At 55.4% G+C, this 27256-nt stretch overlaps 2 protein-coding genes and 2 long non-coding RNA genes across 8 annotated transcripts in view; 1 reads left to right on the top strand and 3 right to left on the bottom strand.

The window, feature by feature from the left end:
• Positions 1 to 3115: 3115 nt before the first annotated feature.
• LOC118174649 lies at positions 3116 to 3868 on the bottom strand. Its single transcript, XR_004754723.1, has 2 exons — positions 3440 to 3868; positions 3116 to 3367 (listed from the first exon to the last, which is right to left on the bottom strand). It is a non-coding gene; the product is annotated as an uncharacterized LOC118174649 (long non-coding RNA).
• A 9-nt stretch (positions 3869 to 3877) lies between these two features.
• Positions 3878 to 12830, bottom strand: LOC118174650. The gene is made up of 3 exons (XR_004754724.1): positions 12820 to 12830; positions 12392 to 12397; positions 3878 to 4217 (listed from the first exon to the last, which is right to left on the bottom strand). It is a non-coding gene; the product is annotated as an uncharacterized LOC118174650 (long non-coding RNA).
• DAO (D-amino acid oxidase) lies at positions 4279 to 10734 on the bottom strand. 3 transcript variants are annotated; one of them, XM_035340107.1, is made up of 12 exons: positions 10688 to 10734; positions 9917 to 10123; positions 9620 to 9734; positions 9181 to 9257; positions 8757 to 8822; positions 8433 to 8487; positions 7953 to 8057; positions 7793 to 7875; positions 6879 to 6996; positions 6593 to 6691; positions 5455 to 5489; positions 5093 to 5224 (listed from the first exon to the last, which is right to left on the bottom strand). In XM_035340107.1, the coding sequence occupies exons 2-12, from the start codon at positions 10108 to 10110 to the stop codon at positions 5152 to 5154; spliced, it is 1020 nt and encodes a 339-aa protein (XP_035195998.1). In that variant the 5' UTR covers positions 10111 to 10123; positions 10688 to 10734; the 3' UTR covers positions 5093 to 5151. The 3 variants fall into 3 exon arrangements, 2 of the variants coding, with proteins under 2 accessions (XP_035195997.1, XP_035195998.1); XM_035340106.1 differs by lacking the exon at positions 5455 to 5489 and having other exon boundaries at positions 4279 to 5132; XR_004754722.1 differs by lacking the exons at positions 5093 to 5224; positions 5455 to 5489 and adding an exon at positions 6407 to 6480 and having other exon boundaries at positions 6511 to 6691.
• Positions 12781 to 27256, top strand: part of SSH1 (slingshot protein phosphatase 1) — a 30595-nt gene continuing 16119 nt past the window's right edge. Inside the window, exons 1-2 of one of the 3 annotated variants that reach the window (XM_035340099.1) lie at positions 12781 to 12871; positions 16181 to 16221. In XM_035340099.1, coding sequence (XP_035195990.1) covers positions 12806 to 12871; positions 16181 to 16221 — 107 coding nt within the window. In that variant the 5' untranslated portion in view covers positions 12781 to 12805. Of the gene's footprint in view, positions 12872 to 16180; positions 16222 to 25471; positions 25848 to 26483; positions 27075 to 27256 lie in introns of those variants that run through there. The other 2 variants (XM_035340100.1, XM_035340101.1) reach the window with 2 other exon arrangements.

Raw genomic sequence — 27256 nt, forward strand, 5'->3', positions numbered from 1 at the left:
GCTGAGGACGTAGAACCACGCTGTCCGTCCCTGCGGCCGTTGCTCTGTGTTGGTTGGGTTCGCTTTGTCTCTGCTGTGTCTGTGTCCCGCATGCTCAGTCTCCAGCAACCTCAAGTTCCAGTCAGTCCTCAGCAAACAGACAGGGCTCTCAGAGCTGACAACCAGTGCAAAGAATTTGCTTTCACCTCCTTTTGTCAGGCTGTGGTTGGAAATTTTCCCAGTGTAAAACTGGGGCAGCTCTCCGAGCAGAGACACCCCGACGGGTTGCCCTCTCGGAGCGTGCCAGCCCACCCCTGCCTGGGGGCACACCCAGAGGCTCGAGGCTCTTCTGGCCACGCGTTTGTGCTGTTAATTGTGTTTGCAGGGTGGTGTACCCCCAAAACTGGAGGGCCTCAGGGGGAATTCAGCTGGATGTGAGCCCCCGTTAGAGTTCAGGGTGGACACAAGTGCATGCAGTCCGTGGCCTGAAGGAATGCTGCCTCACAGCCTTGCTGCTACGTCCGTCTGTTATTGAAAGCCTTGGAGTTAAGATTCTGCTTTTCCAGTGTTAATGTTCACATAGCACTTCATTTTTCCTGAGTCAATATTCAACAGCTTTAAAAGACCGCATTTCAACGGCCTTCAAAACGCGCAGTCGGAGAGTTTTAGGGAAGTAGATCTATCTAATAAACTTGCAGCTGTACACTTCAAATAACATTTTCCCCAGGTAACGATTTAGAGGTAGTGCAAAGCCTTTTGATGCTGTTGAGTAGTTCACTTCTAACCTGTGACATTTACAGTATTAAAAAAAAAATGAAGGCATTTTTGCTTTTCACTTTTTACAAATTCTGCTTTGAGAACGTGTATAATGGTACAAATGCCAAGACTGGTCCTGCTGGGACAGCTTCACGTTCTGGGTCTTTGATTTAGAGCCGGTGATGCCTGCAGCATGCTCCAAAGCTCGGTGAAGTCTGCGAGAGCCTCCCACGGACGTTCACGGGCTTCGGGCGAGCTGAGCAGAGAGCACAGGAAGGAGCCCACCACGGCTGGCATCAGTAGGAGCCTCTTGCGCGCGCAGGAAACTGGAGTTCAGGTTTTGCAGGTGCTTGGATATTATTCATAATGGGAGGACATTTTAGGTAGTTCACTGAAAAATGGAAGAACATTTGGCTTTGATACACAATATAAATGATCACAAGTCATATTTTGTTAATATGGCAACACCATTGATGTATATAATAAGCTTCCAAAGATTGTTTTACACACCGTCGAGTATTTTTCACTGATGGAGGAATTAATAGAGCTAGTTCGTTTAAAAAAATAAGGGGAGATAATTTTGGATTAAAACTGAGAGCAAACAGAATTGTGGGGTTCGGAGTTTTGCTAACTGTCCAATATCTTTATGTGCAAAGCTGTTGTGGGAAAATAATTCTCCAAGTGTGCTTTGATGGAATGATTCAGTATTCCTAAATGCTTGCCGAAAGAACATTGAATGTTTTCTTGTGTTTGAATGTACAGTTTCTAAGCTGGATACATTTTAATGTTTAAAAACTTTGTGTATATCAGGCTTGTTGTAAAATACTCCTTTTGTTCCTATGTTACCGATGCAACATTGGATAGTTTAATTCCACACTCGATATTTTATGTTAAACAAATAAATAGTTTTTTCAGTAAAATTGCCGTTGGCTCTTCTGTGGGACTCTTACAAAGGGTAAGTAACTTCACTGGGCTGTTCGGTCTTGGCCTTCCGCTCTTTGAGATGTGCAGCTCTGGGGGCTCAGCTGAATCCCACGGGCTCAGAGCTCTACAGACCTGGCTACGTCTGCGTGCTTTGTGCGTTTGGACCTGGAGAAAAGTCACAGGAGTCACGTCTGCCTGATACGTAACCCCACAGATTACTACAGCTAAGTAACTTTAAAATTATCTTACAATCTTTAGTTACCTCTCGGACTCCATTTAATTTGGACAATAAGAGCCGGTCAGTTTTGCTTCTCGCCTGTGGGCTGTTCCAGCACTGCCCTTAATGCTGGAACACGTGGCTGTGTATCACGCGGGCCCGCTGGGAGCGGGGAGGTGGCTTCGCGTGTCTGGCCTTCAGGGCAGGGAGGGTTCTTTCTGGTTATTAACTTTTTAATGTAAACTTTTACCTATCTTGTTTTTATAAAGTATAATTACGTGCACAGCCCTGTGTTCCCCTACCCTTTAAATGATGTTCTTGTTTTGATGTCCAGTAATTTACAAACAGTTGCTCATGGCTGAGTCAAAAAGGCGACCTGCACATACTCCGGATGCTAATTCGGCGTGCTCCCGTCCCGGCGTGCAGCAATTTTCCCCCTCAAAGCTGTGACAGCCCGCTGGGATGAAAAGTCTCATTTCTGGGAACGGAAACAGTCGGTAGCTGCGGAAGCGATTGCGTCGTGGAAGCGATGCTTGGGGAGAATATTCATTCCTCTGTGTTCGCTGTGATGTTTTTGGCACCCTCAGCCGTTTCTGAAGCTCGTTCTGCTTTCCAAAATGCCAGAGCGGCTGTTTGCTTACAGAGGATAACTTTACTGCTACTTGATGTCTTTCCAGCTTTGTTTTGTGTCACAGGCAATCGTTGTTGGGAGCTGTGAGTTCGTGAAATGTGCTGATGCTGGCCTCTGGGGATGGCATTTTTTGCTTATCAAGGAAGTTTTTGCAGTGGCTGTCCAGGCTTCCCCCTGCTTCTCCCCTACCTTACTGTTGCCACAAAAACGGCCTTAAATCTCCATGACTTCTACCCCCCCCGTGTTTCATTTGTGGCTTCCAACAGCAGAAAATACCCTTCCTGTGGCTCTGGTCTCCAAACAGAGCGATCAGCTGAGCCAAGTGAGTGTCCCAAACGTTTCTGTCCAGGTCTGGGCGTTCGTAGCGGGCCGGGGGCTATCGGCAGCAACGTGCAGGCAAACACATCACTTCACACTGAGGTATTTGGGGTTCAAATGCCTCCTCTGAAAGTAAATGATGGCTTTTCCTTCCACGGGATGAAATGTTCAGGAGAAACGTGCAGTTAAACACCAGGGAGATGAAATGACGATCTACTGAAGTGTTTCTATAAATCAGTGTTTGAGGCCCTGTCCGTGCTGTCATTAATAAGAAAAGCACCACACACGAGGTGTTTGAGTATGACCTTTACTGTGCACGCATTAAATTGTGACCTTTTAGAAAATAAGCAAAATTAGGCTGCAAATAAAATTAAACACCTAATCACTTCTGTTTGTTTTCCGAGAGGCTGCGTAAGACTGCATTTGTCTGCTGGCCCCCCCAGGACAGCTGCTCCGAAAGGCTCTAAGGTCAGAGGAATCAAAAGCTTATTGCAAGCTTGCTTATTGCTTGCTGCTACCCCCCTGCCTCCCGGCTGTAACTTCTGAAACCAGCCAAGGGGTTTGGGCTTGACGGCAGCACAAATGGGAGGAGAATACGGCCCTTTGCATCTCACTTGGAATGAATGAAATTGAGTGGATGCTATCGCACTGACTGGCTTTTACTGCAGAGGCACCACAGACCATTACGTTTGGCACTAATCAATGGTAATTTTTCTCCATCTATTGTCATCTTTTCACTGTCCTTTTCTGGACTATCACCCTCCGAACGTGGCTGCAATCTATCAGGTGAGCTGCCAGGTGAGGTGGGAAACCCTCCTGGCACAGGCCGGACGCCACAGCAGCTCCTATTTTCTCCTATGCCTGTCTTGTTGTTTTTTTAACAGGCTGCAGAGGCGCATCAGCTACCGGCACCGGTAAAAGGGCAGGCAGTTAGCTGATGCCCTCAGCAGAGCTTGCCAGGGTGTTCTGACTTGCGAAGTGCATGACACCGACAGTCCCACGGTGCTCGGTGGAAAGCTGTGCCGCTGGAAGGTTTCCCGTCCAGTGCATGCCCTTCCCATGGGCTGCTTCACATCCAGGGCCCTGGGAGGCAAGGCGAGCCCGCCTGCATGGCAGCCTGTCTCATTCACTGCCTGGTACATCCCCAGCCAGGCTATTTCTGGCATCCAGGGGGAGAGGAGCTGCAGCAGCAAGGGGCAGGGAGCCGGCTGGGCTGCAGAGGAGCCCGAGGCAGGCACCGCATGCTGGGCGTGCGGCCACTGCCTGCCTTTGGGTTTGAGGCTAATGCTGCTCGACCCTTTCTCTTTGGGAAGTCATCAGAGCGGGAAAGGCACCCAGCATGGGACAAACGGAGGGGCTGAACCTTCAGAGAGGTGCCCCTAACACCAGCCCCTGCTCCAGCCCCATCTCATGGCCGAATGAGACGAGGAACCGAAGCGCCCGTGGGAGTTTCAGGGACGAGAACGGCTATTTTGCGTAGGCTCTCTGCTATATATAGCACCTGGCAAGTACACAGGGCTGGAACATGTTGCTTTTGTTACTAAAAACATCATCTGGAAAGCCCATTTTAGGTAACTGCTGCAGTCTATTGCCAGCTACACTAACCAGGTGCCGTAGACCCGTGCTCGGTCCTGGCATGAGCGTAAGGAAAGCTGTTGTAGCCGGAGCACGTGCCTTGAGAGCGGTTGTCACTTCCCTGGGAGCTCCAGAGCTTCTTCCTACTAAGGAGCTTTTGCCTCCTGGGGGGAGCCTGCAAATCTAATTAGGTGCTGGGTGTCTGGGCAGTCGGTGAAGACCTCGGGTGGCACCGGCTCGGTTTCAGATCCCGTCCCGTCGCGCAGACGAGCAGCAGGACTGCCGGGATTGCAGCCGAACCCTGCCTGCCCTTTGCAGACTGATCCCAGGGACAGAAGAGCACTTTGCCACAGATAATTGGTGCATGTTTTAAAGCACTTCCTTTAGGTAGGTTGTGCGAGGCCACGGCGAAGGAAATTCAGCCATCTGGCTAATGGCAGCGACAGAACTGGCAGCAGCCTGAAAACAAGACACCGGGAAGCGGCGCCGGAGCTGGCAGGAGGGTCGAGCAGCCCACGTGTGCAGCACCACCTTATTTGCATCTTTCTGCTGTGATTTCTAAGCTACTGCTGTCACGATAATCCCGGCTGAGCAGGCAACTCACAGGTGGGACTGGGGCGGCCTGGCCAGCTGCTTCTCCTGCAGGATGCTCCCCAACAGCCTGGCCGCTGCCATGGCGCAGCCCCAGTGGATGGTGATCCCGAAGCCGCCGTGCCCGTAGTTGTGAATCACCTGGGGAGAGGAGAAGGCTTCAGTGCTGTGCTGGAGCCCCTGGGGTTAAGGGCAGCAAGGAGTCGCTGTGATGCCCAGGAATATCCTTACCGGATTTAGGCTGAGTCCTGTGGGGTGCCAAGGGAAGCTCTCCTGCTGCTTGTCCCACCAAACCCCGACCTCCTCACTGTCCCTGCACCTGCCCCCAGCCCGTGGGTGCCCACGGATTCCCCGGGGCTGCCTTGGCCCTGCAGCATGGCTCCATCACCCTCTGTTCTCTCCCTCCCTCCTGAAGCTGCTGCCCCCCGAACGCAGCGGCGCCACTCGCCGCCGTGGTGCTCAGAGCACGAGGTGCTGGTGCCTGCGCAGCACCTGCTCCTGCCAAGGTAAACGACTTCGCTTCAGCTGGAGCCCGTCTCGCTGCTGGAATCGATAGCTACACCTCTCCTGTGCCAAGGCAGCGTAGATATGATGTGCTGATACAGGAACAGAGCGATCCGTAAATTAATTCAAACCCGGCGTTGCTTTGAACCCTGCTCGGGGCTTTGCCTAAATACACCGCGTTCCTTCCAAGCCTCTCCAGCTAAAGATTGAATATATTTTCACTACATTTAATTACATTCTGCAGTCACCGTCCCCTTTGGAGCTTTAATCTCTTCTTCAAAGCTGTAGAGAGACATGCAGGCAATCAAACCAAGGATTCCCTCTGCAGGTCTGCTGCTGGGCTCTCAGACAAAAGCGCCAAGGAGCGATGCGGTCCTAGACCAGCAGGCGCTGTGCTGAGGGTGCAGGGACAGGTGGCACGCTGAACCCGTGCCATTCCCAGTCTCCTTCCTCTTAAAAGAGACATTAGCAGTGCATCGCCTTTGTGTCTGAAGCAGACACCTGGCTTCACCTGCGCTGCGACGAATCTATCAGTCCTCAGCAGCCACAGCCCCACGGGGGTCCCTCTGCCTTCACCACGATCCCTTTTGTGCTGTCCTTTGTTAAAGGAGCTGTGATGCTCCCAGGCACGAATGCCGCATGCAGAGGCTTCCCACAGAAAATTGCACCACTACAAATACCACCAGCACTGCACGGATCCTGTGTGCCTCGTGGTTCTGGGAGCAGCAGGGTCGGGGGGGTTGGTGTCTCCAAATTTTTCTGCCTTCTCTTTTTTTTTAGTCTATGTCTGTGAAGGACTAAGCTCCAGCTGCAGCTTTTTCTTTGGCAGGAGCACTCCCTGCCCACTCTCCCCATAAAATCCATTAAAAAAAAATAAAATAAAAAATATTTTTTTTAAAAAAAAGGGGCTGAAAGCAGCCCAAGGATTTCCCCGTTACAAGGGGGAGATGGCGCAAGGACCGACAGCAGGGCAGCGCGGCTGAGCAGCGTTTGCTGGGACTAATTATCAGTGGCTGGGTGCTGATGTCGCACGGTGACCGGAGCACAATTAGCGCTGTGGTTAACGATGTTCAGCTCTGGGGGGCTGTGCACGGTACCTCTGCCTGCGAGTGCTCGTGGCGGAGGGTCTCCCTCTCCAGGCGGACTCTGGGGCGAGCCGGTCTCAAGCCGCTCCACTCCTCCACGATCTTCGCTTTCTGAAACCAAAAGCCCATCAGCCCCTGCCCAGCAATTCTCCGCGTTAGGCAGGTGAAAGCACAACGGGGTTACAGAAACCCCGCCAGCTCTCCTGGCTGCTGAAGGCAGGCGTGCCCAGATCCAGATGCTGGGGCTTGTCCTCAACGCCCGTGCCCGGTGCCACGGCGCTGGGTTGGGGGCACCCACCTGGAGCGCGGGCAGCAGCTTGCAGCACGTCTCCCAGATGGTTTTGTGGTCCTGGGCGCTGTTCTCTTCGTTCCAGTTGCCTTGCTGGAATATCCCACCCAGGACCGTGAACTCACTCCTGCACCAAGAGCACAGGGCAATGAATGCAGACCCTGGTGGGGCCCGCAGATGGGGACGTGGTGTGGGTGTGATTTGTGGGTCCTGCCATGCCCCAAGCCTGCAGCGTGCTCCTGCCTGAGAGACCCTCATGCCAAGCAGGCGAGAGAGCGGTGCCTGCGCGTCTGCTCCCTTGCCACAGGTAATTAGCCCAAGTCATTCATTAAGCACTATCAGCACCCAATGGGCCCTTGCCTTGGCAGAACAAGTGGCAGCCTGCGCCAGGGCCTCGCCGCCCCCTGGGAGAAGAATTTCTTCCTTATATCTAATCTAAAACTCCCCGCTTTTAGTGTAAAACTGCTCCCCCTTGCCCTGTCGCTATCCCCGTGCCTGCGTGCTGGAGCTGGCGGCTTCCTTTGGGAGCCAGCCCGGTGCCCGGCCGTGCCAGCGCCAGCAAAATGCACACAGGGAGAGGATTTGCTGTGCGGCTGGGGCTGCGATAAGCAATCAGCTTGGAATACTTTGCCTGGGAGCTGCGAGCATTCAAAGTCCCTATTTACCTAATGGCTTCTTGCCTAACCCTGACATATCAGCACAATGGGAAGTACCAGAAACGCAGCACTCGAGTTACAGCTTCAAAACCCGTCTCTGCTGCCAAAGCTGGGTAGACAGCCAGTCTCGGGGGGCAGCAGGCAGGACGGGCAGCAGACACGTATTTAATCAGCCTCTGTGGGGCAGGTGCCGGCAGGGAGCCAGCCTGGTGTGGGTGCTCTGCAAGTACCGAGCATCGCCGCTAACACCATGTCGCTGCTACCTACCCCGGTATGACGTAGGGCGAGTTGTAGATCCCGGAGTCCATGTCGTGAGTGATGATGAAGTGCTTCACCCACGGGGCCTGCACCTGGGGGAGGAGGGCAGGGGGTGAGGAGAGCGGGGTGCCCGGCCGGGGGGATGCGTGCGGTGCAGGCGCAGCCTCACCTTTAGGACCTGCCCGCGGGCGGGCTGCAACGCTGGGTCTGGCTGCAGCTCCCCGGCACGAACCCCGGTGCAGTTGATGACCACGTCCACGCCCTGGGCAAACATCTGCCAAAAGACAGACACGGCGCGGTGAGCAGCGATGCTTTCCGAGGGCGCTGCCCCAGGGGGCACCAGATTCCTGCACCAAGGCCACGCTGAGCGGTCGCTGCAGGGCTCTGGTGGTGAATCCAACACGAGGGGCAGATCCACGGCACAGCTTCCCCGGCACGGCTCCCGCTGAGATCCCACGGGTACAGGCAAGGAGAGCGCTTGCATTTAAGACACAGAAGTACTGCCTGTGCCTGATGGCTCCATGCTCCACACCTGCCAGATGCTTGCTGTGCTGCAGCACCGGGTCAGGGCAGAAATCCCTGCCCCATGCCTCCCAGCATCGCACCCCGTGCTCCCCCCGCTCTGCCACGGCCCCCATGCCCAGCTCACCTCCTGGAAGGAGCCGACCTTCCTGTGGAAAAACTTCACTCCTCTCTGCGCTAGCCTGGAAGAGCAAGTTCATCTGTTGCCAGCAAATAAAAGTAAATGTACCATCCAAATCAGCGCCTGTAATTGATGCCCAGAGTAGGTACGGCTTGATGCTCCTTGTAATAAGCACCCGTGGTCTCCTCAGTGGTTCCTAGATGGTCTCCAATTATTATTAGCTCGTTTCCCTACCGGCCCAGAGCTGCCGCTGGCTCGGCCAGCCCTGCTGCGCCCTCCAGCAGACTGCAGAGCGCCAGGGCAGAGCGGCAGCACCGACTCCGGACTCACCTGTTGGTGAGCCAGGGCAGGTAGCTCCTGCACTCCAGCATCAGCGCCGTGTTGAACCAGCCGTAGCTGCAAAAAATAAGGACAGAAAGCGATAAGGGCCCGCAGCAGCTTCCCGAGGGCGGCCGCCCCCTGCCCCATGCAGCAGCGCTTTGGTGGCTGCTGCAGCTCCGCTCCGGGCCTCAAATCCCCAGGGTACAAACGGGGTGCTATTTTTGACCCTGTTTACAGCATTAGCACCTCCTGCTGATTTTGTTCCCCCAGCTCCACAATATCTGGCACGGTTTCCATGCCTCGCTGTTGTTTTCTTTGCAGTGACTCCCACCTATTTTAAGGGACGCAGCCGCAGTGAAGCCCAGCTCATTTCCCACATGGGCCGGCAGAGGAAAGCCCACCCCCGATGCTCCGGAAAAGGGACAGAAAATACCTATAACCAGGGAAGAGTTCAAGCTCTCTCGGTGTCAGGTTCCTGAATCCCAGGACAATGTTCTTCCAGGACGGATCCTGCGGAAGGGGAGAAGGCCCTTAGGGAACCTGATCGGCCGTAACCAGCTGGCAGTGCCACCACGGCAGGGGACAGAAGCGGCCGGGGGGATGTCCCCGCTGCCCAGCCGCTTCCCAGGGCACCCCGAGCACTGCTGTGGGCAGCGAGGCTCTGCCAGCTTCCACCCTCAGAGGGCTCAGCCCGTCCTTTGGACAAACATTGCATTGAGGGAGCCAGAAAACGCCGAGTTCCAGGCGAACTGTCACAAGACAGAGCGCTGGAGCCATTTGGAAGCGGTTAGAGCATTGTTGGGGAAGAAACACAAACCTGCCCACCGCCGGGCAGCCTCGGGGCGGGAGGCTCCTCACTGCCTGCTCCTTACCGGGACGGGCCGCGTAAAGAGGTTGTAGCCAGAAATTAGGAAAAGCCCCATCTCCTTCGCGTCCGGCGAGCCGAGGTACCCCAGCAGGTGATCGAAGGTCTCCTTGTTCCACAGCCTGCGGGGAAAAACACGGCGGCACCGGCTCCACCAGCACCCTGCCCACGGAGCCGGCGGGCAGGGACGGCCGCTTCGCCCCGCGCCGGGCTGCCACCGAGCCACAGCGGAGAGAAAGGGCACGAGGTGGGGACGGCCTCGGAGGAGCAGTGGGGACGGTGAGGGTCGTGCGAGCTGACTCACGTCTCCTGCAGCTCGCCGTGGTCGCTCAGGTAGGGCTGCCACAGGCCCGCCGCCCCGTCGCTGGTGGTGTGCGGCGTGAAGCGGTCCGCGTAGACCTCCAGCTGCAGGCAGGGCACCAGGGGCTGGAAGCGCTCGTGGATGCACAAGGCGGTGGAGAGGCCGATCACCCCGGCCCCGATGACGGCGACGCGCATGGCTGCGGCCCCTGCGTGGTGAGAAATGGGCAGAAAATGCCTGAAAGGCAGCGTCGGGGCCGGGGCCTCCTGGTGCTGGCTCCTGCGGGACTGATCCTGGCTCTGCAGCCCCCCTCAGGCCCCTCACGGCTGCTCCTCGTGGGAGCTTCCCTGCCCTGCAGCACGGACAGAGCCCCACGGTCACAGAAAAGGGGCAAGGACTGGTGCAAGGAGGGAGTGGGGATGGGACGGGGCAAGTCACTTGAGCAGGCAGGGGAAGGAAGCCAGCACCACACCAGACCTGGTTTGGGGCAGGATTAATAAATTCTGGACCATGGTTTTATTCGTGGAAGCACGGCACCTGTGTGGCACAGTGGGCCTGGCACGTGCCTGGGCTGGGATGAGTCCTGGGGACGGGGAGCACCGCAGGCAGCAGGATGGGGCCAGCCTTCTTCCATCTGCTGTGGCTTGGCAGCTCACAGCCGGCAGGAATCGGGGCTGCCTCCACTAAAAGCGGCAGCAGCAAGCCCCACAGCACAAGCCAAGGCTCTCCAGCGGCTCACTAAACAACCAAAACACCCATTTTTCACCAACTTACCTGCCGAGCACCTCCGGGCAGCCCCCGCAGCTGTCAAAGGCTTCAGCAGAGCCACCTCCTCGCCGCGGCTTGTTTACAGCCCAGCGAGCCGCCCGCCGTCCAAGGTCCAAGTGCCAAGGGCTCGCAGCCGCCCCCCGCGCTGGGCAATGGGGCCAAAGTCTTTGCTCGGGACCCCGGGAGGTGGAGGCCCCCGTGCCCCGCACGCGGCTGGAAGCCAGCCCTGCAGCCCCTCCGCTGAAAAGCCCACGGGGTCACTGTGGTCCATGGCAAAGCGCCGTCATTGCCACTTGTCACCATGGTGACTGCTGGCTTGGACGGGAAAAACTGGGAGCTTGGCGGATGGGGACACGGGGGACGGGACGCGCCAGCCACAGGACAGCACGGGATCTGTGAAAAGTGGGTGCTTCATGCTCAGTTTTTGTGTCGTAAGAGAGAAAAGCGCATTGCCTCCCTCTAGACAGACCCCAGGGGCTGTGCTGCCCAAGTCAGAGGGCTTCATCTCTCATTTTCTGGGCTGAAAAGACGGGCTTTTTTCCGTGCAGATACAATTAGCATCAGCAGAGGCAGCCCTGGGAGCGCAGGCGGTGCTTGGGCAGAGCGCTGCCTAAAGCTTTTACAAAAGAGGTGGTGGGGATACAAGAGACGGGAATGGATCTCCTGCACAGTCAGGCTGGAAATAAGTACCTGGGCCCAGGACTTCAGCCGTGCAGCACGGCTTGGCCCAGGCAGAGGGAACTGGGTCCCACAGAAGGCAGAGGAGAGACACGGGCAGGCCTGAGCAGAAGGATGTTTCACCCCGAGGTCAGCAGGGATGGCGAGGAGCGTTAAGTCCACAGGCTCACACGGCTTAAGCACCTGGTACCTTTAATGCTTCTGTTAGCAGAGCAGCGCTCGCACACGGTTCTGACCCTGAGCACTGTGTCGGGGGCTCCCGTCCTCCCTCCTGCCACGGGGTGAGCGATGTGGTGCCTCCGTCCCTGCCACTCGAACAGCTTCCAAGGGTCACCATGAGTGAAGGCACCACGCAGGGGTCCAGCTCCGATGGGAGAAGCTTGGGTGCGGCCTGCTCTACCCCATCATCACCTCCTGCCCAAGGTGCCACCAGGAAGGGAGCTGAGAAAAGAGCTGGTTCCTCATCGGGATGCCCACCTCTGGGGGCTCCAGGCCATCTTCACACCTCCCCGTTTTTCCCTGCTGTGTTGCAGAGGCAGAGGGGAAAAGGCAGCCATTTGAAGGCCTGAATTATTAAGGGCTTTACATACAACCAGCAAAGCCTCTTATACTAATTACCCCATTACTTGTGTGCCTCTTGCTTTTGGCACTGCTGACCCCTCACACTTTCTTCAGCCCGGTTATCAAAGGGTTCCTTTCTGCTGTACCTTGCAGCTGATGCCCTGCTGGTGCTTCACCAGTGTCGTCTCAACCCCTGCAGCACCTCCTTGGGGTGGCCAGGACCACGAGAGGACATTCTGTGATTGCCTGAGTGCTGTGCAGGGTGCATCAGCAGCACTGCTCGCTAAGCGGGGTGGCCGGGCTGCTTCGAGCTGGGACATCAGGCTGGGGGGACCCCAACCCCAAGCCACCAGCAGGGCCGGCTGCACAGAGCGGTATGGGCGGGAGGGGATCTTATGGACCGCTTGCTTACAGCCCCCAGCCCCATCCAGCACCCCCAGCTCCTCTGGGCAACCCACGCCAGGGCCTCACCACCCTCTGAACGATTAATTTCTCCCTTAAGCCTAACCTAAAGCCTCCCCTCTTTAAGTTTAAAGTCTTTCCCCCTTGCCTACTGCTACACCCCATGATGAGGAGCACCCCCAGGCCCTCTTCTCTTCCCCTTCCCCAGCCGCCCCCACATGCCGGGTGCCGCAGAGCCCCACGCTGACCCTCCCGAGCCTCCTTCACCCGTATCCCAGCCCCAGCTTGCCCCCACCGGGCGCTATTTAGCAGCGGCCGCCTCCCGTCTCCTCCCCACCCGCCTGGGCCCGGCTCGGCTCCTCCCGGCTCCTCCCCGCAGCGCGGCGGCCGCCGCCGGGGCCGGGGCTGCGCAGCCGCCGGGGCCGGCTGGAGGCTGCCGGCGCCCCGCAGCCGCCGCCGCTGTAACCGGGCCCCGCCGCAGCCATGGCGCTGGTCACGCTGCAGCGCTCGCCGACCCCCAGCGCCGCCTCTTCGGCCAGCACCAGCGAGGTGAGCCGGGCCGGGCCGGGCTGGGCCGGGCAGGGCTCCGGGGGCCGGGAGCGGGGCGGGCCGGGGCTCCCGCAGCCGTCCCCGGGCTGGGCCCCGCGTCCAGGACTCGGGCTCCCGCAGGGCCCCGCGGCAGCCGGGGACGGGTCCTCCGAGCCCCATGGGGTTGCCCCAACCTCGGCCCACCCGGTGGGCCCGTGGTCGTGGAGCAGCCGCAGGGCCCCACGCCGCAGTAGGGCTGGCACCGGCTGCACCCCGCTGCGCCCCATCCCCGCACCACGTTTGTGCCATGGGCCGCATCCCGCCCGCACCCTGCAGCTCCTCATCCATCTGTCCCAGCTCTGCTGTGCTCCTCCAGCACCCCGGTACCCCCACAGTCCCTCCTGCCGCCCCGCTCACCCCTCTCCCTGCCCCAACCTTCGTAGCCGCCGCCGCTCCCCGCAGCTCCCACGTGCCACCCGGACACGTCCGCTCTGTTTTCATCTTCCCCATGCTTCCTCTTCGCCTTCCTAACCCGACTCTTTGGTGACCCCCAAAGACAGGCCTGGTGTTTCTCTCCGTAACCTTCCCGCACATCATCCCTGTCCCTGCCATTTCCTTGGGCACTCGCTGCTGCCATTCCCTGCCAGGTAAACAATCCTATTTGTGCCCCGCCAGGTCGCGGTGACCCCCGCTAAGCCGTGGGGTTGAGGGCTGAGTGCTTGCGGTGTGCTGGCAGGCAGTGACTCACCCTCAGCCCTTCCCATCCTCATCCTCAGCCCTTCCCGCAGCCATGGTGCTGCTGCTCATGTCCTTCGGGTTCCTGAAGCTGCAGGGACCGAGCTGGGCTATGTTCCCTGAGGAACCCGGTGTTACGTTGAAGGGGACAAGAGCTCGTGGCCACCCTCTCCCTGCAGACCCAAGTGGGCTACGACCCAGTTGCAGCCCGTGCAGTGAGACTGGATTTAACTGGTGCCGGTGGGGCAGGAGTCCGAGCTGTCCCTTACCTTTCCACGCATACCCGCGGTAGGCGTTGTGTGGTGCGGGGGCTGATGAAGCAGTTCTTGGCAGGGCGACCACGCGGTCCTCCCCGGGTGGCATTGCCCCGGACTTGGTGGGACGTTGCTGCCCGTGGGCCTCCGTGTCTCCGGTGTGCTCTGGTGGCTCCTAAAGGAAGCCGTCATCCCCTGTCCCGTTTAAGTGGTCCCTTCTGGCAGGAAATCCCACACGGCTTTCAACCATCCTTTTCAAAATACCGCATGGTTTTTTTATCTAGTTGATTTCAAAGGAAAGTACCCCACGAAGTGTCAGCTCCCCCTGGCCTTCTATGATCTCGCAAGGATGGGTTTACAGGCTCTTCGGGGTTGTTAACCCATATGAATAATTACCAGAAGATTTATTTTTTTAATGGAAAACGACCAAATGTTCCTGCTAACTGTGAGCAAGCTGCTGCAGCCTCTCCGCTCCTACAAACTGGAGGACTTTATAAAATGGATGCTGCTGCCTGCGAGGGGCTTGCTGCCTTGTTACCGTGGCAGGCCGAACACCCTTAGGGGTGTTTTATCTGCGGAGAGCGTGGCTAACGCACGTTGCTGAGCCCCGGTGGGTGCTGCTGCCCGGGCTGCCCTCTCTGCGCCACACCACCCGAGCCGGGAGCTGCGAGAGGCAGCGGGTGTGAAATCTGGCTGCAGGGAGGGATGCTCAGCCCGAAGGGCAGCGCTCGATGCTGCCCTGTGGTGCTGAGCGCTTCTGTCTCGGCCTTTCGTCAGCAAGGAGAGGGGCAGCGGGCTCGCGACCAAGTCAGGATGATGAACCCGAAGCAGCGTCGGGGCCGGCCCAGCTGCGGGATCTCGGCTGACGGTGGTTGTGATTTCACGGCCGCGTTTGTTTAAAAAAAAAAAAGGCATCTCTCTGGCCCGTTGCTGCATGACCGACCCAAACAAACAGGCCGGGGACCTGCCCCGGGGCCGTACGCCCGCCGGGGTTGGGGAACCACGGGCAGGGGGCTGGGGATGCTGCGGGGCACTGCCCGGGCTGCTCTGGCTGCGGCCGCGCGGTGTAAACAAACTAAAAATAGGGCTGGTATGCTTCCCTCCACAGCTCCGTCAGCTGCGGCGGTTTTAGATGGGATTTGTGCCTCTCTCTCTCTTCCCCCGAGTGGCTGTACGTCCGATATCCAGGCCGTGGGGTTGCCTTGGGTTTTTTTTTTTCTGGGCACCGCTGGTTCTGGCAGATGGCAAACGGGGCTGCCGCTGCCAACTCCGACCTCCCAGACCTTAATTTCAGGGGGCCGCAGAACAACTCGACTCCTGCGCACACTTGCTCACTCAAAACTCTAAACTTGAATGTTTTGCGTGAAACTATTTGCTTATTTTTGAGTTCTGCAAAACCACCTGGAAATCAGTAACCCTTAGTGTGGCCCTGTTTGATGTGGGTTTTGAGCAATGCTGCAGTAAATAACAAGATGTTCTCTGAGTACTAATGGAGCACGCTTTCCCGCAGCCTGTGTCTCCGAGCTAACGAGGCTCTGGTGTCCGGTCTGCTGCAAGCTTCCATGAAGGTTTTTCCCTTTTCAGAGCAATCCTTAAGGTCCTGGGTCCCCAGTGCAACCTGGCCCTTTGAGGGATGCTCCTGGCCCTTGCTCCTCTCTGGTTACGCAGGGACAAAGGAGGAGAGCCGTCTTTGAGCCTCGTCCCTCCCGCCAGCTCTGGATGCAATTAGCCACGATTCTGTTTTCCTTTGTCAGGGAATTCAGTCCAAAAGCTAGCGGAGAAGCTGAAGGAGGTGGCTGGAAAGCTGGGTTACGTGAAAGTGCTTTTCTTTGAGAGCAAGCTCAGGTCAGCCCGCGCGCCTCTCTTAAGGAAAGCACGAGCGGCTGAAGGGCCTGTCCCAGACCAACCAGCTCCCGGGGCGCTTGCAACCGGTGCCTGCGACGCTCCCAGCTGGGCATCGTGGCTGCATCTGCAGGGCACTTGTGCCGTCCCTGAGCACCCCAAAGCAGCTCCGGAGTGCCCCCCGCTCGGGCCGGGCGCTGCTCACACGTGTGCACGTGCTCCTGGTGACGTCCAGGTCGATCTTCAAACTGATCTGCGCTCCGGGACCAGCTGCAGGATTAGGCCCTAAGAGCCTTACAAAGCCCCGTGAGCCCCTCTGTCACCCGGCAGCGGGTGCTGCCTGCGCGTATTGCCCGGGGACGGCCGCCCCGAGCCTGTCGCTGCTGCGGTGGGTTTAAAAAACACGTTTTGTTTTTTTTTTTAAAAAAAAAAAAAACAACTTGTCCTGTGGAGACTACCGGCATGTAACTTGCTCTGTATCCTTCTTTTCTCCCCTCAGCTGGAGGCTGGCAGCGATGAAGAGCGTAAATTAAACGTGAGGTAAGCAGAGCTGTTTGGCTCTAAGCATGTTTCCACTGCTGTTAATTGTCTGCCACGCATCTCAGCCCTGATCCCACACAGGGCTCTGGCCCGAGCACGCACGCCTGCCGGGGGGATTGCGGGGCCGGCCCTGCAGGAGCTGAGCTCTGGGGATGGCGTTTCCCTTATGTTTAAGTTTGGGACCTGTGTTTAAAGCATAAAAGAGGTTTTTTGTTGTTTGTTGCTGTTGTTTGGTTGGTTTCCTGGTGGGAAGAAACCAGAAAATTGCAGGGAAGTGGGGGGTGCTCCTGGGGTGGGAAGGGACGAGAGCTCTGCTCCCTCCTGGCTATGTTGCTGTCCTGTATAGGAATCCTGCTGCCTTGCTGCTGGGGTTGTGTAGGGCTGCTTCCTTCATACAGGAGGAGAAGGCTGGGATGCCCTGCTGGAGAAGGGAAAGGCTGCCCTCGCTGACGCTGTGCAGACACGAGAAGCAGCAGCGATACAGCTGGTCTGGTGGGAGCCATTATGTGGGGTGTCCCCTCTAAATCCAGCTGCTGCCGACAGCGCTTACCCTCTAACCTGTGAACCGTAATTTGAGAGATAAAGTGTAAAAAAAAAAAAAAAAAACACAGCAGAGCTTTGGCAGGCCTGTTCCCTTCTTGTTGCTACTTCCTTCTTTAATTATCCTCTTTCAGATAAGAGTGAAGCCGCTAACGCTGCTGCGCGGAGTTCGTTCTTGTTATTTCCATCCCGTTATATGCTTTGAGACAAACGTGATGCTGGTGGCAGCTTTCTCTTCAGCCTGGTGGATCAGCTGACAGACGAGGACAGAGCAGATTCGGGTTGGGGTCTGGGTTACCTTGCAGTGAGTGGATGGATGTTGGGGGTTTTTGTGTGGTCACGGGGGATGGACACATTGAGACAGGGCGTAAAATCTGACGCTTTTCTACTGGCCACTGAGAAGTGCTGCTGTAGCACTGGGTACTGAGGTCCTGGTAGCCCCTTGAGGATACTTTTCCATGTACCATTTTCCAGATAAGAATCTGGTAATTAAATTGCTGGATATGCCTGGAGAATAGGGCGGCTTTTGTGCTGACCCTTTGCTGTATTTGGGGAAACGCTGCCGAGGACTGAAGAGGACTTGTGGCACAGATGCAGACCCACCTCAGAGGTTAAACGAGGCTCCTCTGCGCAGGGGCTGGATGGATCCCACCTCCCCTTCGTGCCACGCTGCTCCGGGCCAGTTCCCGGAGACTTTACCCGGTGCCCATGGGGTGGCAGGATTGCTCAACTTCATGGTGCTGCTTCTGCAGCAGCTGAGGGTTCAGGTTGTCTCCTCTGAAATAGACCCAGGAGCAGGCTGTGATGTTATTTGTGAATCTTTAGACCCTGGACTAGCCTTGCTGGAGGCTTAGGTGACAGCTGTGCTTTGCCACACGTGCCCTGGGTGCAGGGGTCGGCGGGCCAGTGCCCGGCTTTGTAACCTCAGCGGTCCTCGTGGTTAGGGAAAGGAAGGGGTGTTGGAAACCAGAGCCCAGCTTGCTGCCAGCTCAGACTGCATTTCATTGTTACGGGATGGATGTGCTACTACTCACTTATAGCATAGCTCCTTCATCCACTCGCTGAACAGATCATTTTCATTCACTCCAAAAAAAATCCAGGGTTTTCATTCTGGACTGTAGAGTTGGATCTGGTTTCGTGAACTATTGATTTTTATTTTTCTCTCTGAAGCACCGGGACACAAACCACTTCTCCCAAGTTTTAGAACCAGCCCAAAGTGCCAAATTTTAGTGGTTTCCACGTGGAGGGAGCTGCCTGGAGCACCGGTGTGCTGCTGGGGGGCGAAGGACAGACCAGGGTCTTCCTCTCCTTCCCAGTGCCATCCTCTGTGTCTCACCAATCACTTCATGTTCCCGAGCCCCTTTCTGCTCCAGTTCCACCTGCTGCCTACAGCTGACATTGCTTTCTCCTGTTCTGAAACGCTCCGAGTCGGTGTTGGATCTGTGTAGTTCTGCTCAGTGGTAAAACCTTTCGGTGGTAAGAGTCAGGAGTTTTTCAGCTCCGTGGGACCTGCTGCTGCTTTCAAACTGTGCTGGAAGGGCGGACGGCACTGCGTCCCAATGCGTCCCCCTGCTTCCCACCTCGCCCACCAGGTGGAAAAGTGCTCTGCGTGACTGCCAGGTCGCTGCCGCAGCGGTTTGGTGACGGCACAGTTCCTTCTGTTCCTGCTTTTCTGTTGTACCTTAATGAAGTGGTCTTTTCCTGTGAAGGTAGTGGGCTCGTACCAGGTGTTTCTGCGATCCCTGCAGGACTCAGGTGGAGCCTTCAGGTGTACGGGTGCTCCCTTCACAGCCCCGTCAGCAGCAGGAGGAGGAATGGCTGCGGACAGGCTCCGTCGAGAGCATCGGCCCGGCTGGCACACGCAAAGGCCACGTTCCACGGAGCCCGTTTGGTTAAAATCCTTGTAATAAAGGCGACTCGTGGCTGGTGCACCGAGGTCCTGCTGCAGCTGGGATGGCTATTTGCACTTTGTTGTATTGCACTGCACAAAAATACTTCCTGCTACCTCGGTCTTCATCATTTTTTAGGGATTTTTGTGTGCGTTTCGCTGGTGGCAGTGCTGAGCGAGCGGCTTGTGGCCGTGTGTTGGTACTGAGGAGCTCTATGGGGCTGGGGCAGCCGTCTGCGGGGTTTATTTGTGGGGACGGTTCGTTTTGGGCTCGGCAGGTCCTGCTCCCTGCTGCATTTATTGTCCCACAGCTCCTTGGTGGGAGATGGCGGGGCAGAAGCTGCTGACTTTATTAACTGCTCAAAACAGGACGCTGAATCACATCCTGGCGAGGCTGCAGCATCCTGCCTTAGCGTGCTCCATACAATGGGGAGGCAAATTCACAGGCTCGTGACCCTCGGCTGCTCGCTGGCCGGTAGGTGTGGCCGTGGAAGCCGCTGGAGATATAATTAGGCCTTTACATCTCGCGGTGGGTTGTGTGGGGACGTTCAAAGAGCGGGGAGCTGAGGAAGCGTGCACTTATTTGACACTTATTGAAGGCCTGGCCTTTCCAGGAAACTGTTGCTGACTTGAAGTTGAGCAACGCGATGAGTTTACTTGGCTGTAGGTAGGGTAACAGCAGGAGGCCTGCCAGTTTGCAGATGTGGTGATCAGACCGTTCAGGAATTGTATATAAAGCTTTTTCCTTTTTTTTTTTTTTTTTTTTTTTCCTAAAGCCTCAGCAGTTTAAGGGGAAAAAATACCACTGGCCCTGTTATCAAAGGTACTGGCTTTGTGCTGAATGTTGTTTTTTTTTCTCCTGGAAAAGGCCAGTGTGGTTTCTGTTTATTTAGGCGTTAAAGAGACGGGTCAGAAAAATATTTTGGTTCCACATGCCTCTTGATTTTTAAATACCTTAATCTTTGATAATCGGTTGCCAAGATCCGTGAGTCAAGGATTTCTCATACAAATCAGAGCTGTGGCCAGCCTGACAAGTGTAAGATGTTTTCAGAGGATGTGAAGTGCACAGGACACCAAGGTTTGAGGGGCTCCAGTTGGCACAGCTGAGCCTCCCATGCACCCTCTTTGTTTGTTTGGCAGAAACTGCTAGTTCTTGAGTTACAAACCTGCCAGCACCGCACCGGCTCACCTATGCTTCCCGAGGAAATCCACGCTGCAAGAATCAGAAATGAAGGCAGCTGCAGGGGGATGCACGGTGATGTGCTGCTGACAGCTGGGCAGAAAACCTCTGGAGCTTAGCATCGGGGGCCAAGGCATCCAGAAAGGCAGGGAATGGCACGAAATCTCCCATTAGGTTTTCTGGAAGGCTGCCAGGTTGCTTGTTTGCCGTCACTTCCAACGCTGACATCCACACGGAGACTGCTGCCTGGGGGGCTGCTCGCACTGCCTGCGTGTGGGCATCTGCAGAACTTTTTGGGCCGTGGCTCTCTGCTTCTCCGTGCAACACCGATTTTAAAAGGTGGCCAAGTTTGGAGGGGAGGCGAAAAAGATGAATACTCTTAAGGTTTTACCAAGCCTTTTCCTTCTGGAGGTAGCTTTGCCCCTGGCTGGCAGCCTCCTTGCTTTCTGGGGTGCTCCTCATCATGGGGTGCTAGCTGTGCACACTCGGGGGAGCTGGGGAGGCTGGCTGCCTCTAGCTAAACACTAGAGGGGGTGTCTGGATTGAGCTAGAACTTCTTGACCTGCTTTTACCCTGTGTGATCCGCTGAGATTTATTTTATTTTATTTTTACGCATTACCAATGTGTCAAGTACTCCCTGGTCTGTGCTGCCTTTTTTGGAGTCATTCTGAAACCCAGCGGCTAAGCTATTTTTTGGGTTGCTGCGCCACTGTTGCCTGTAGAGTTTTCAGCCCTGCTTCCCATCCCGTTGCCTGTGTCCTGGCTGACCTCCGCTCGCTCCGTTTGGAAGCTGCGTTCTTCATCCTTGAATCTATTATTCACCTTCCTTTTCTTTTCCAGCCGTGCCGTTGGAGAGCTTCCACTTGTTTCTCTCGCCCGTCTCCGGGCGACGCTGCTGAGTGGGTGAAGTAGGGTGACTTAATAAAATAGTTTGAAGGATTAAAACAATGAGCTGACAGGAGGAATGAGGAGGAATGCAGGAGGATCGGTGGATGTGCCGACAGCTCGGCTGGGGATGAGGATGGACGGGGGCAGGATCAGCTCCTCCCTGCGGAGCTGGAGGCTCTGCCACAGATGCACCAGCCACAGTAGCTGGGATATTTGGGTGCTCCTCTTGCGCTTCCCTGCACCGTTTGCTCTCTCCTAGCATCGCGTGGGGGCAATCACAGCCACCCATGGGTCCCAGCAAAAAGCCCTTTCCCAGGAGCAAAAGAAAGGTTTATTTATTGCAGTTGTGCCGGCTGAGGTTTGTAGAGGATCCGGCCCCGGCCTCGTGAGGCCGTGGCTATCGCAGAAATGACATCATGTTTCAGTGGGAATCTCAGAAATGCTCACTGCAATCTGAAGCTCCAAGTCCATCACATAGCTGGATGATGCTGTGATCAGCCTTGTGCCTTTTTGAACTCTGCGATTAACGGGATGAGCAAAAAGGATTTATTTTTTCCTTGTGAAACAATCCCTTATTTTATTTGGCCTTTCACCATCAAGTACTAGGGATTCCTAGAATTTTCTCTTTCCTGGCCGTTTGGGAGTTGTTCTGCTCGCTTATTTTGCGCAAGTCTCTGCTGGAACGGGGAGCGAGCCTGCTAATTTGTTTGCTTCCCTCTCTCTTGGACGGGGCTCCAGCAATTTATCCGGGTCACGCTCTGCACCACAGCCACTTGATGTGCCGGGATGGAGCCGGGGTGGGGATGGAGCCGGGGTGTCCATGGCCCTTTCTGCACCCTGCAGAGTGCCACAGCCACCGTCTGCCCGCCTTGCCTCTGCGCGGGGCCGGGACGAAGGCAGCCAGAGCGCCCTGCGTGCACGGGGTGGGCAGCAGCGGCTGGAGGCACATCATTAGCAGTCTATTTATGTTAGGAAATTAGCTTTTGTGGGCTTCATGATTGATTTCATTTTTCTCTTTCCTCTTTGTGCCGGAGGAGAGTTTGTATCTGGCGCTGTGAATGGCCTGCAGTGTCTCAAACCCTTCTCAGCATTCTTGCGCTGTGAATGTGGCCCACGCCTTGCAGCCAAACAATGCATGCTCAGACTCTCCTTTTGTTGCTGCAGCGCTAGAAACATGAGGGGGAAGCCCGCTGGGTCTTCCTGCCAGCCCCACTGTCCCCAAGATGGATGGGGAGATGCTTGCCCCAGCTGTGAGGGCTGCTGCCCTGGGTCCCCCTGGCGACCCGTTGGTGTCCCAGCTGCCCTGTGGGACATGGAGATGTTCCCCGTGTGTCCGAAGGAGCTTCGGACCTTGCTGTGGTTCGCAGCCGACGGTTTGGGTTTCTTCTTGGAGTGACTTGTCTTCAGCTCGGGAAGGCCGAGAGCAGGGACTCTATAACCCATCAGAGCCGTGCCCTGACATAGCCACAAGTGTGAAAGGAGCTTTCACGCCTCACATGTTTTGTAATAAAACAGTATTTCAGAAGACAAACGTTTCCAAAAGTTCCCTTGAAGGCAGCTGCCTCAACTCAAGGTGCATCGGGGAGATCTCGGCAGAGGTCGAGCTCCGCAAGGCGACGATGCTGGCAGTGCTCCCTGGTGTCTGGAGGTGTGCTGGGCACTTCTGGCTCGCACCACAGGGCAGTTGGTGAAGGAATCACAAAACCTCCTCACATCTGCAGCAGAGCCTTGTTTTAACACTGGGTTTGGTATGCTCAGGCTGGGTCTTTCCCTGCCATGCTGTACGGGGAGCGCTCTGCTTGGCCCGGGCCGTGTGGAGCGAGCATGGCGGTGCCACCAGCCGTGTTGGCAGCGGTGACTCCATGGTGCTTTATCTCATCTCATTGTGGCCCTGGGTTCTCTGTGACTGCTGCGTGACACGGAGCAAAGGCCGTTTGGAAAGACACAAAGTACTTTTATTAAAAGCGTGAGAAATGACCTGCTGCTGCCTCGGAAGGCTCCCGTTCTGTTTCTCAGGTTTTACAGTAGTGCCTCAGCAAGCAGCTTTGAAGTTAATTTTTCCCTGGCGCTGTTTGGTGTTGCTCAGACCCCTTCCGAAGGCCCCTTTCGGTCAGGAAGCGCTATCTGCTGCGTCTCCTGTCAAGCCAAAGCCAGCAGCCAGCGTGCTCCGGTTGTTGCCCTGCCTTGGGAAGCAGGGACATGCAGCTGCTGCTTTGTCTTCCTGCTCCGTGTCGCCCCAAATCTTCCCTTCCATCCGATGTGCTGGTCTCCAGTTCGGTTTATGTCGCTGTTTTGGTGTGGCTGTGTGACTGCCCTCAGCACTTACAGCCTGTCCTAACGCCACGCCGGGCCTGTGCTGTGGGAGCAGCCTGGGGCCGGGCCCGGTTCTGTGCTCGGGGCCTTCAGGGCTGCTTCGTGTCCTTGCACAACTGCTTGGAGCTGCTGGGCTTCCCCCAGACTGAGCAGAAAATGGTGGCTTGGGGGGATTTGTTCTCCTCCCCCGTACCTGAAAAGCTGTGGCAAAGGGAAATGTTCTTAATTTGGTGGTGCTTGGGAGACCTGCTGTTTGTGTAACGTGTAGGCAGCGCGTGAGGAGCACGACTGCTGCTACCCGCTGCACTGATGGATGCCGAAAGTAATTGTGCTGGGGCAGGAGGTTGTGCCTGCCCTAACGCTGCTGCTCGGGGAGCCGGCTGTCAGAGGAGCCCAGAGGCAATCTCTGTCCCCAGAGAGCTGCTGCTCAGCCCTGATGGATGACCTCCTCTGCCCCCACACCCCATGTACGTTCTGTTCCATTAATGAGGGGGAAATTAAGGAACTTAATTTGACAAAGATTTAGTGGCAGGAGAGCATGGCGTGGCCCTGTGCCTAGGCAAGGCTCCGTTACACAGCTGTGCTGCGACAGAGCACGGCACCCGAACTGTGCAGGCACAGCACAGGTCAACGGAGAAGGACTGCTGCAGATGGAAGGTTAAACAGAAGCAGAGAAAGCTCCCCGTGTGAGCAGGTCCTTTGAAAGGACATCTGGAATAGTGTCTGAGAGAGGGCGACTGAGCTTACAGGTAGTATCCAGCTAGAGGAACGCTCCAGTAGCTGAAGCAAACCCCAAGGTAGGTGCCTTGCTCCCCTGGTGGGGCACGAGCAGATCCCAACAGCGGTTGTGATCAGCAGCAAATGCAAAGGTAACGAGTTCGTTACAGCTCCAGGAACAGGAAGGGGAATTGCAGGTGTGGTGATGAGACGGGCTGCTCAGGCATCATGCATACAGGGCAGTTCGGGGAGCAGCGGGGTGCCTGGGCAGCACACCGTGTTTCTGTGTTCTGCCTGTCTTAGTTCAATATTTTAATTCCCAGACTAGTAAGAGGCTGCTGAATCATCCCTAGGCTTGGCTGAGCCTTCCTGCTGAAAGCGGTGTTCTCCGTGCTAACATCTGTGTACGGATGTTTATTTTGGGATGAAACGAGTTAAGTAGCTATAAGATACACCAGCAGAGTGTTTTCTTGTATCCCTCAGTGCGTGATGGTGATTACGTATTCTGTGAGATTTCCCATTGAAGCAGGGAACTCAAATACCCAAGGCATACAAGTTTTATTCCTGGGACATACCACAGCCTAAGCCACAACAGCAAAGCAAGCTGCATAGGGAAAATTGTTCCGTAACTGGCAACTGGCTTCCAGCTCGGTCTGTCCATCCGGTAGCTCGAGCAGCTCTGCCTCTTGTTCCGAATCCCAGTGTTTTTTACCAGACTGCTTGTTTGCCTTTGCGGACCCAGGGAGCGGCATTTTGAAATGATTAAAAGGCACTGCCTATTGTGTTCTTAAGCAACTTGAAATGTGACTGATGTGTGTTGCAGCCACGTTCTTCTGGAGTTTTCCCAAAGGGGAAGAAATATTTCCTTTTAAAGCTGAGCAGCGCAGAGCCAGCGGATGGGGCGAGGGACAGTGAAGTCAGGAGGTGCTGGACCGTGTCTTGGCGATGCTGTGGCCTCTCCTTGCCCAGCTCCAGGTGCAGAAGGGCTTCTGCTTTATGGACAGCGAAGAAATGTAGCTGTCAGTACCCTCCTGCTCACACGTGGCTCTCCCAGGTGCCTGTAAGAGTAAGACTTTACCCCCCTTAGGGGCTGGTGTGGTCCCGCTGAGATAGCACCATGTCCCAGGCCATGATGAACCCCCTGGGCTTGGCATTTATTTGGGAGCCAAAAGGGCCTCCTGGGAAGTAACTGTGCTGGTCAGGATTCCTGGAAGGGCATCCAGGGAATCGGCGGTTTTTGTTGTGCATGCCAGTGGGGCAGGGTAAAGGTGGAACAGAGAGCTGCTTCTTCCTCCGTCGAGACTGGTGGTGCTTGGGGAGCGCCAACGTGTCATCGTGGTTTGTGGCTGGAGAAGGAACTAGTCAGGGGTCTGTAAGAAACAAGTCTCCAGTGAATTCGGTGATAGCCAGCCACTAACAGATAAATACCGAGCCACCTGAAAGAGTTTCTTGTTGGGTAGGAGCTCGGTACCGCCTGAGTCACCGCGACGCGGCACACCGAGATGCACCGTAAGTGAAGAAGTATTTTAATTTGGCAGCCAATTCCTTTGTCACATATACATTACAGCGCTGGCACGCAGGGCTTTAATTGTAAACCACAATCAGGCAGCAGTCAAAATGATGCTTTTCATCCCGTCCCGTCCAAGTGATCACAGACCTTCCAGAGCACCAGGCTCTTGCGCTGCATCGAGCTCAGAGCATGCGAGAGGAAACAAACAAACAACACCAGCCTGTAGGAGGGAAGTGATTAGACGAGCTTCAGCTGTTTTTTTCCCCTCCTGAATGGCCTTCTTTCATCAGGATATGTTAGGACAAGTGCTTTTTCAAGCCAGGATATCAGTGGAAGACACAGTGTTCCGTAAAAGTCATCCAGTTCCTGGGGTAGCATCAACAGACGCGATTTCTCTGCTCCGCACAGAATATACGATCAACCTTTTCTTTTTCTGTTTTTCTTTTTTTTTTTTTTTTTTTTTATGGGTTTAGAAGCGAAAGGATGTGAGCTTTACGGCTAGTTATGAATCTTTTCGAATTTACTGACTTCTGTCTGACTCTTGGGCCGGCACAATGCTTCTGCTGTTCAAAGAAAACCAGTCCAAATTAGTATGTATAAACCACTCGTTTTTATGCTGCTAACAAACGCCGCTTACTTGGGCATTTATCACTGCTGCTGGGGGTCAGACGCGGGGGGTGTTCTCTAACGCTAGTATTTTTTCTGTTCTTTGGGAGCTTTTTAAAAAGCTGGAGTTTCGATGTTTACTGGGACTGCAGGATTTAAGTGTTTTTGTTTTTAAACTGGGTTGGAATATTGTGTCTTGCCTTTTTCTCGCTTTGATTTTGCTAGCTGTCTTTTGGAGCCGTTGTATGAAGTGACTGAGGGTGGTGAAGTGCTCCTGGAGCAGAGATAAGGGACAGTGTCGGGTAACAAAACCCCAGCCTTGGGTGCGCTGCCTCTCCCTACAGCCCCATGCTGGTCCCCTCCAAACTGGGGGAAATCGGGGGAAATCGGGGAGCACAGGTGGGGCTGGGGAAGTCCAAGCAGTCTGACCTAAGGAAAGCTGCTTTTTGTAAGGTTTGTGTGTGTTTTAGGAAACAACTTTTAGATCAGAAAAGAAATCTTGTTCTCAGTTGTTTCTTTAGCTTTGCTTTCCAGTTCATTTCCATGCAGATACATGCGTGGTAGCAAAAAACAAATGCCGTGTGGATTGTCTTTTTCCTGCTTTTTCTGCTCCTGCAGCACAGCTTTCTCACTTGCCTACAACTGGGAATAATCTGCTTCACTGGAGAAGATTTCCTGCCTGCAATGAAGGCGAATGTCAGGCCAGATGAACTGCTGGAGCAGGCGTTACCGATGCCTTTGGGAAGGAGTCCTGTTCTCGTCCGCGTTTCGTCCTGCTGTAGCAGTCTCAGCCAGCATTCCCTAGGGATCAAAGAACAGCCTTGGGGATATTTTTCCATTTTCCCAGCAAAGTGTTTCCTAAAATTCTTGAGACAGAAATGCTGTGAATGATTTCCTTGTGCGTTATCTGACCGCTCCTTTCCTCTTTGCTGAAAAACCAGCTGAGTACGCGTGAGGCTGCTATCTGGCTGAATATCCTATACATTGTGGTGGTGTCACTGCTGGTATGTAACTCCCGGCCTTTTTTTTTTTTTAACGCTTTCCTGTTAGATCTGGGGGCAGAAGGAAACAAGACTCTTCCTGGCCCGCTTATGGAGCCAACTAATATTTGTCTGCAGCAGTTCTTGCCGTTGGTGTGTGCCGGGCAGGTCAGAGCCGGGGTTTGGGATCGCGAGCAGGCTGCGGGGCTGGCGTTGAGGCACAGCTCGCTGGTGAGCCGAGCGGTGAGTGCCAGGATGCTGTGGGAGTGTAAAAGGAGGAAAGCTGGTTTTAATTAGTGCGCTTGTCCTGCTGGCACTTTATTGGTCTGATATACGGCTTACGGAGCCTGGAACTTAGGCTAAAATTTTAGGTTGCTTTTTAAGATTGACAGAAATATAAAATTTAAACCTGA

Source organism: Oxyura jamaicensis, chromosome 15 (assembly GCF_011077185.1).
Source record: "Oxyura jamaicensis isolate SHBP4307 breed ruddy duck chromosome 15, BPBGC_Ojam_1.0, whole genome shotgun sequence".
NCBI classification, from domain to species: domain Eukaryota; kingdom Metazoa; phylum Chordata; class Aves; order Anseriformes; family Anatidae; genus Oxyura; species Oxyura jamaicensis.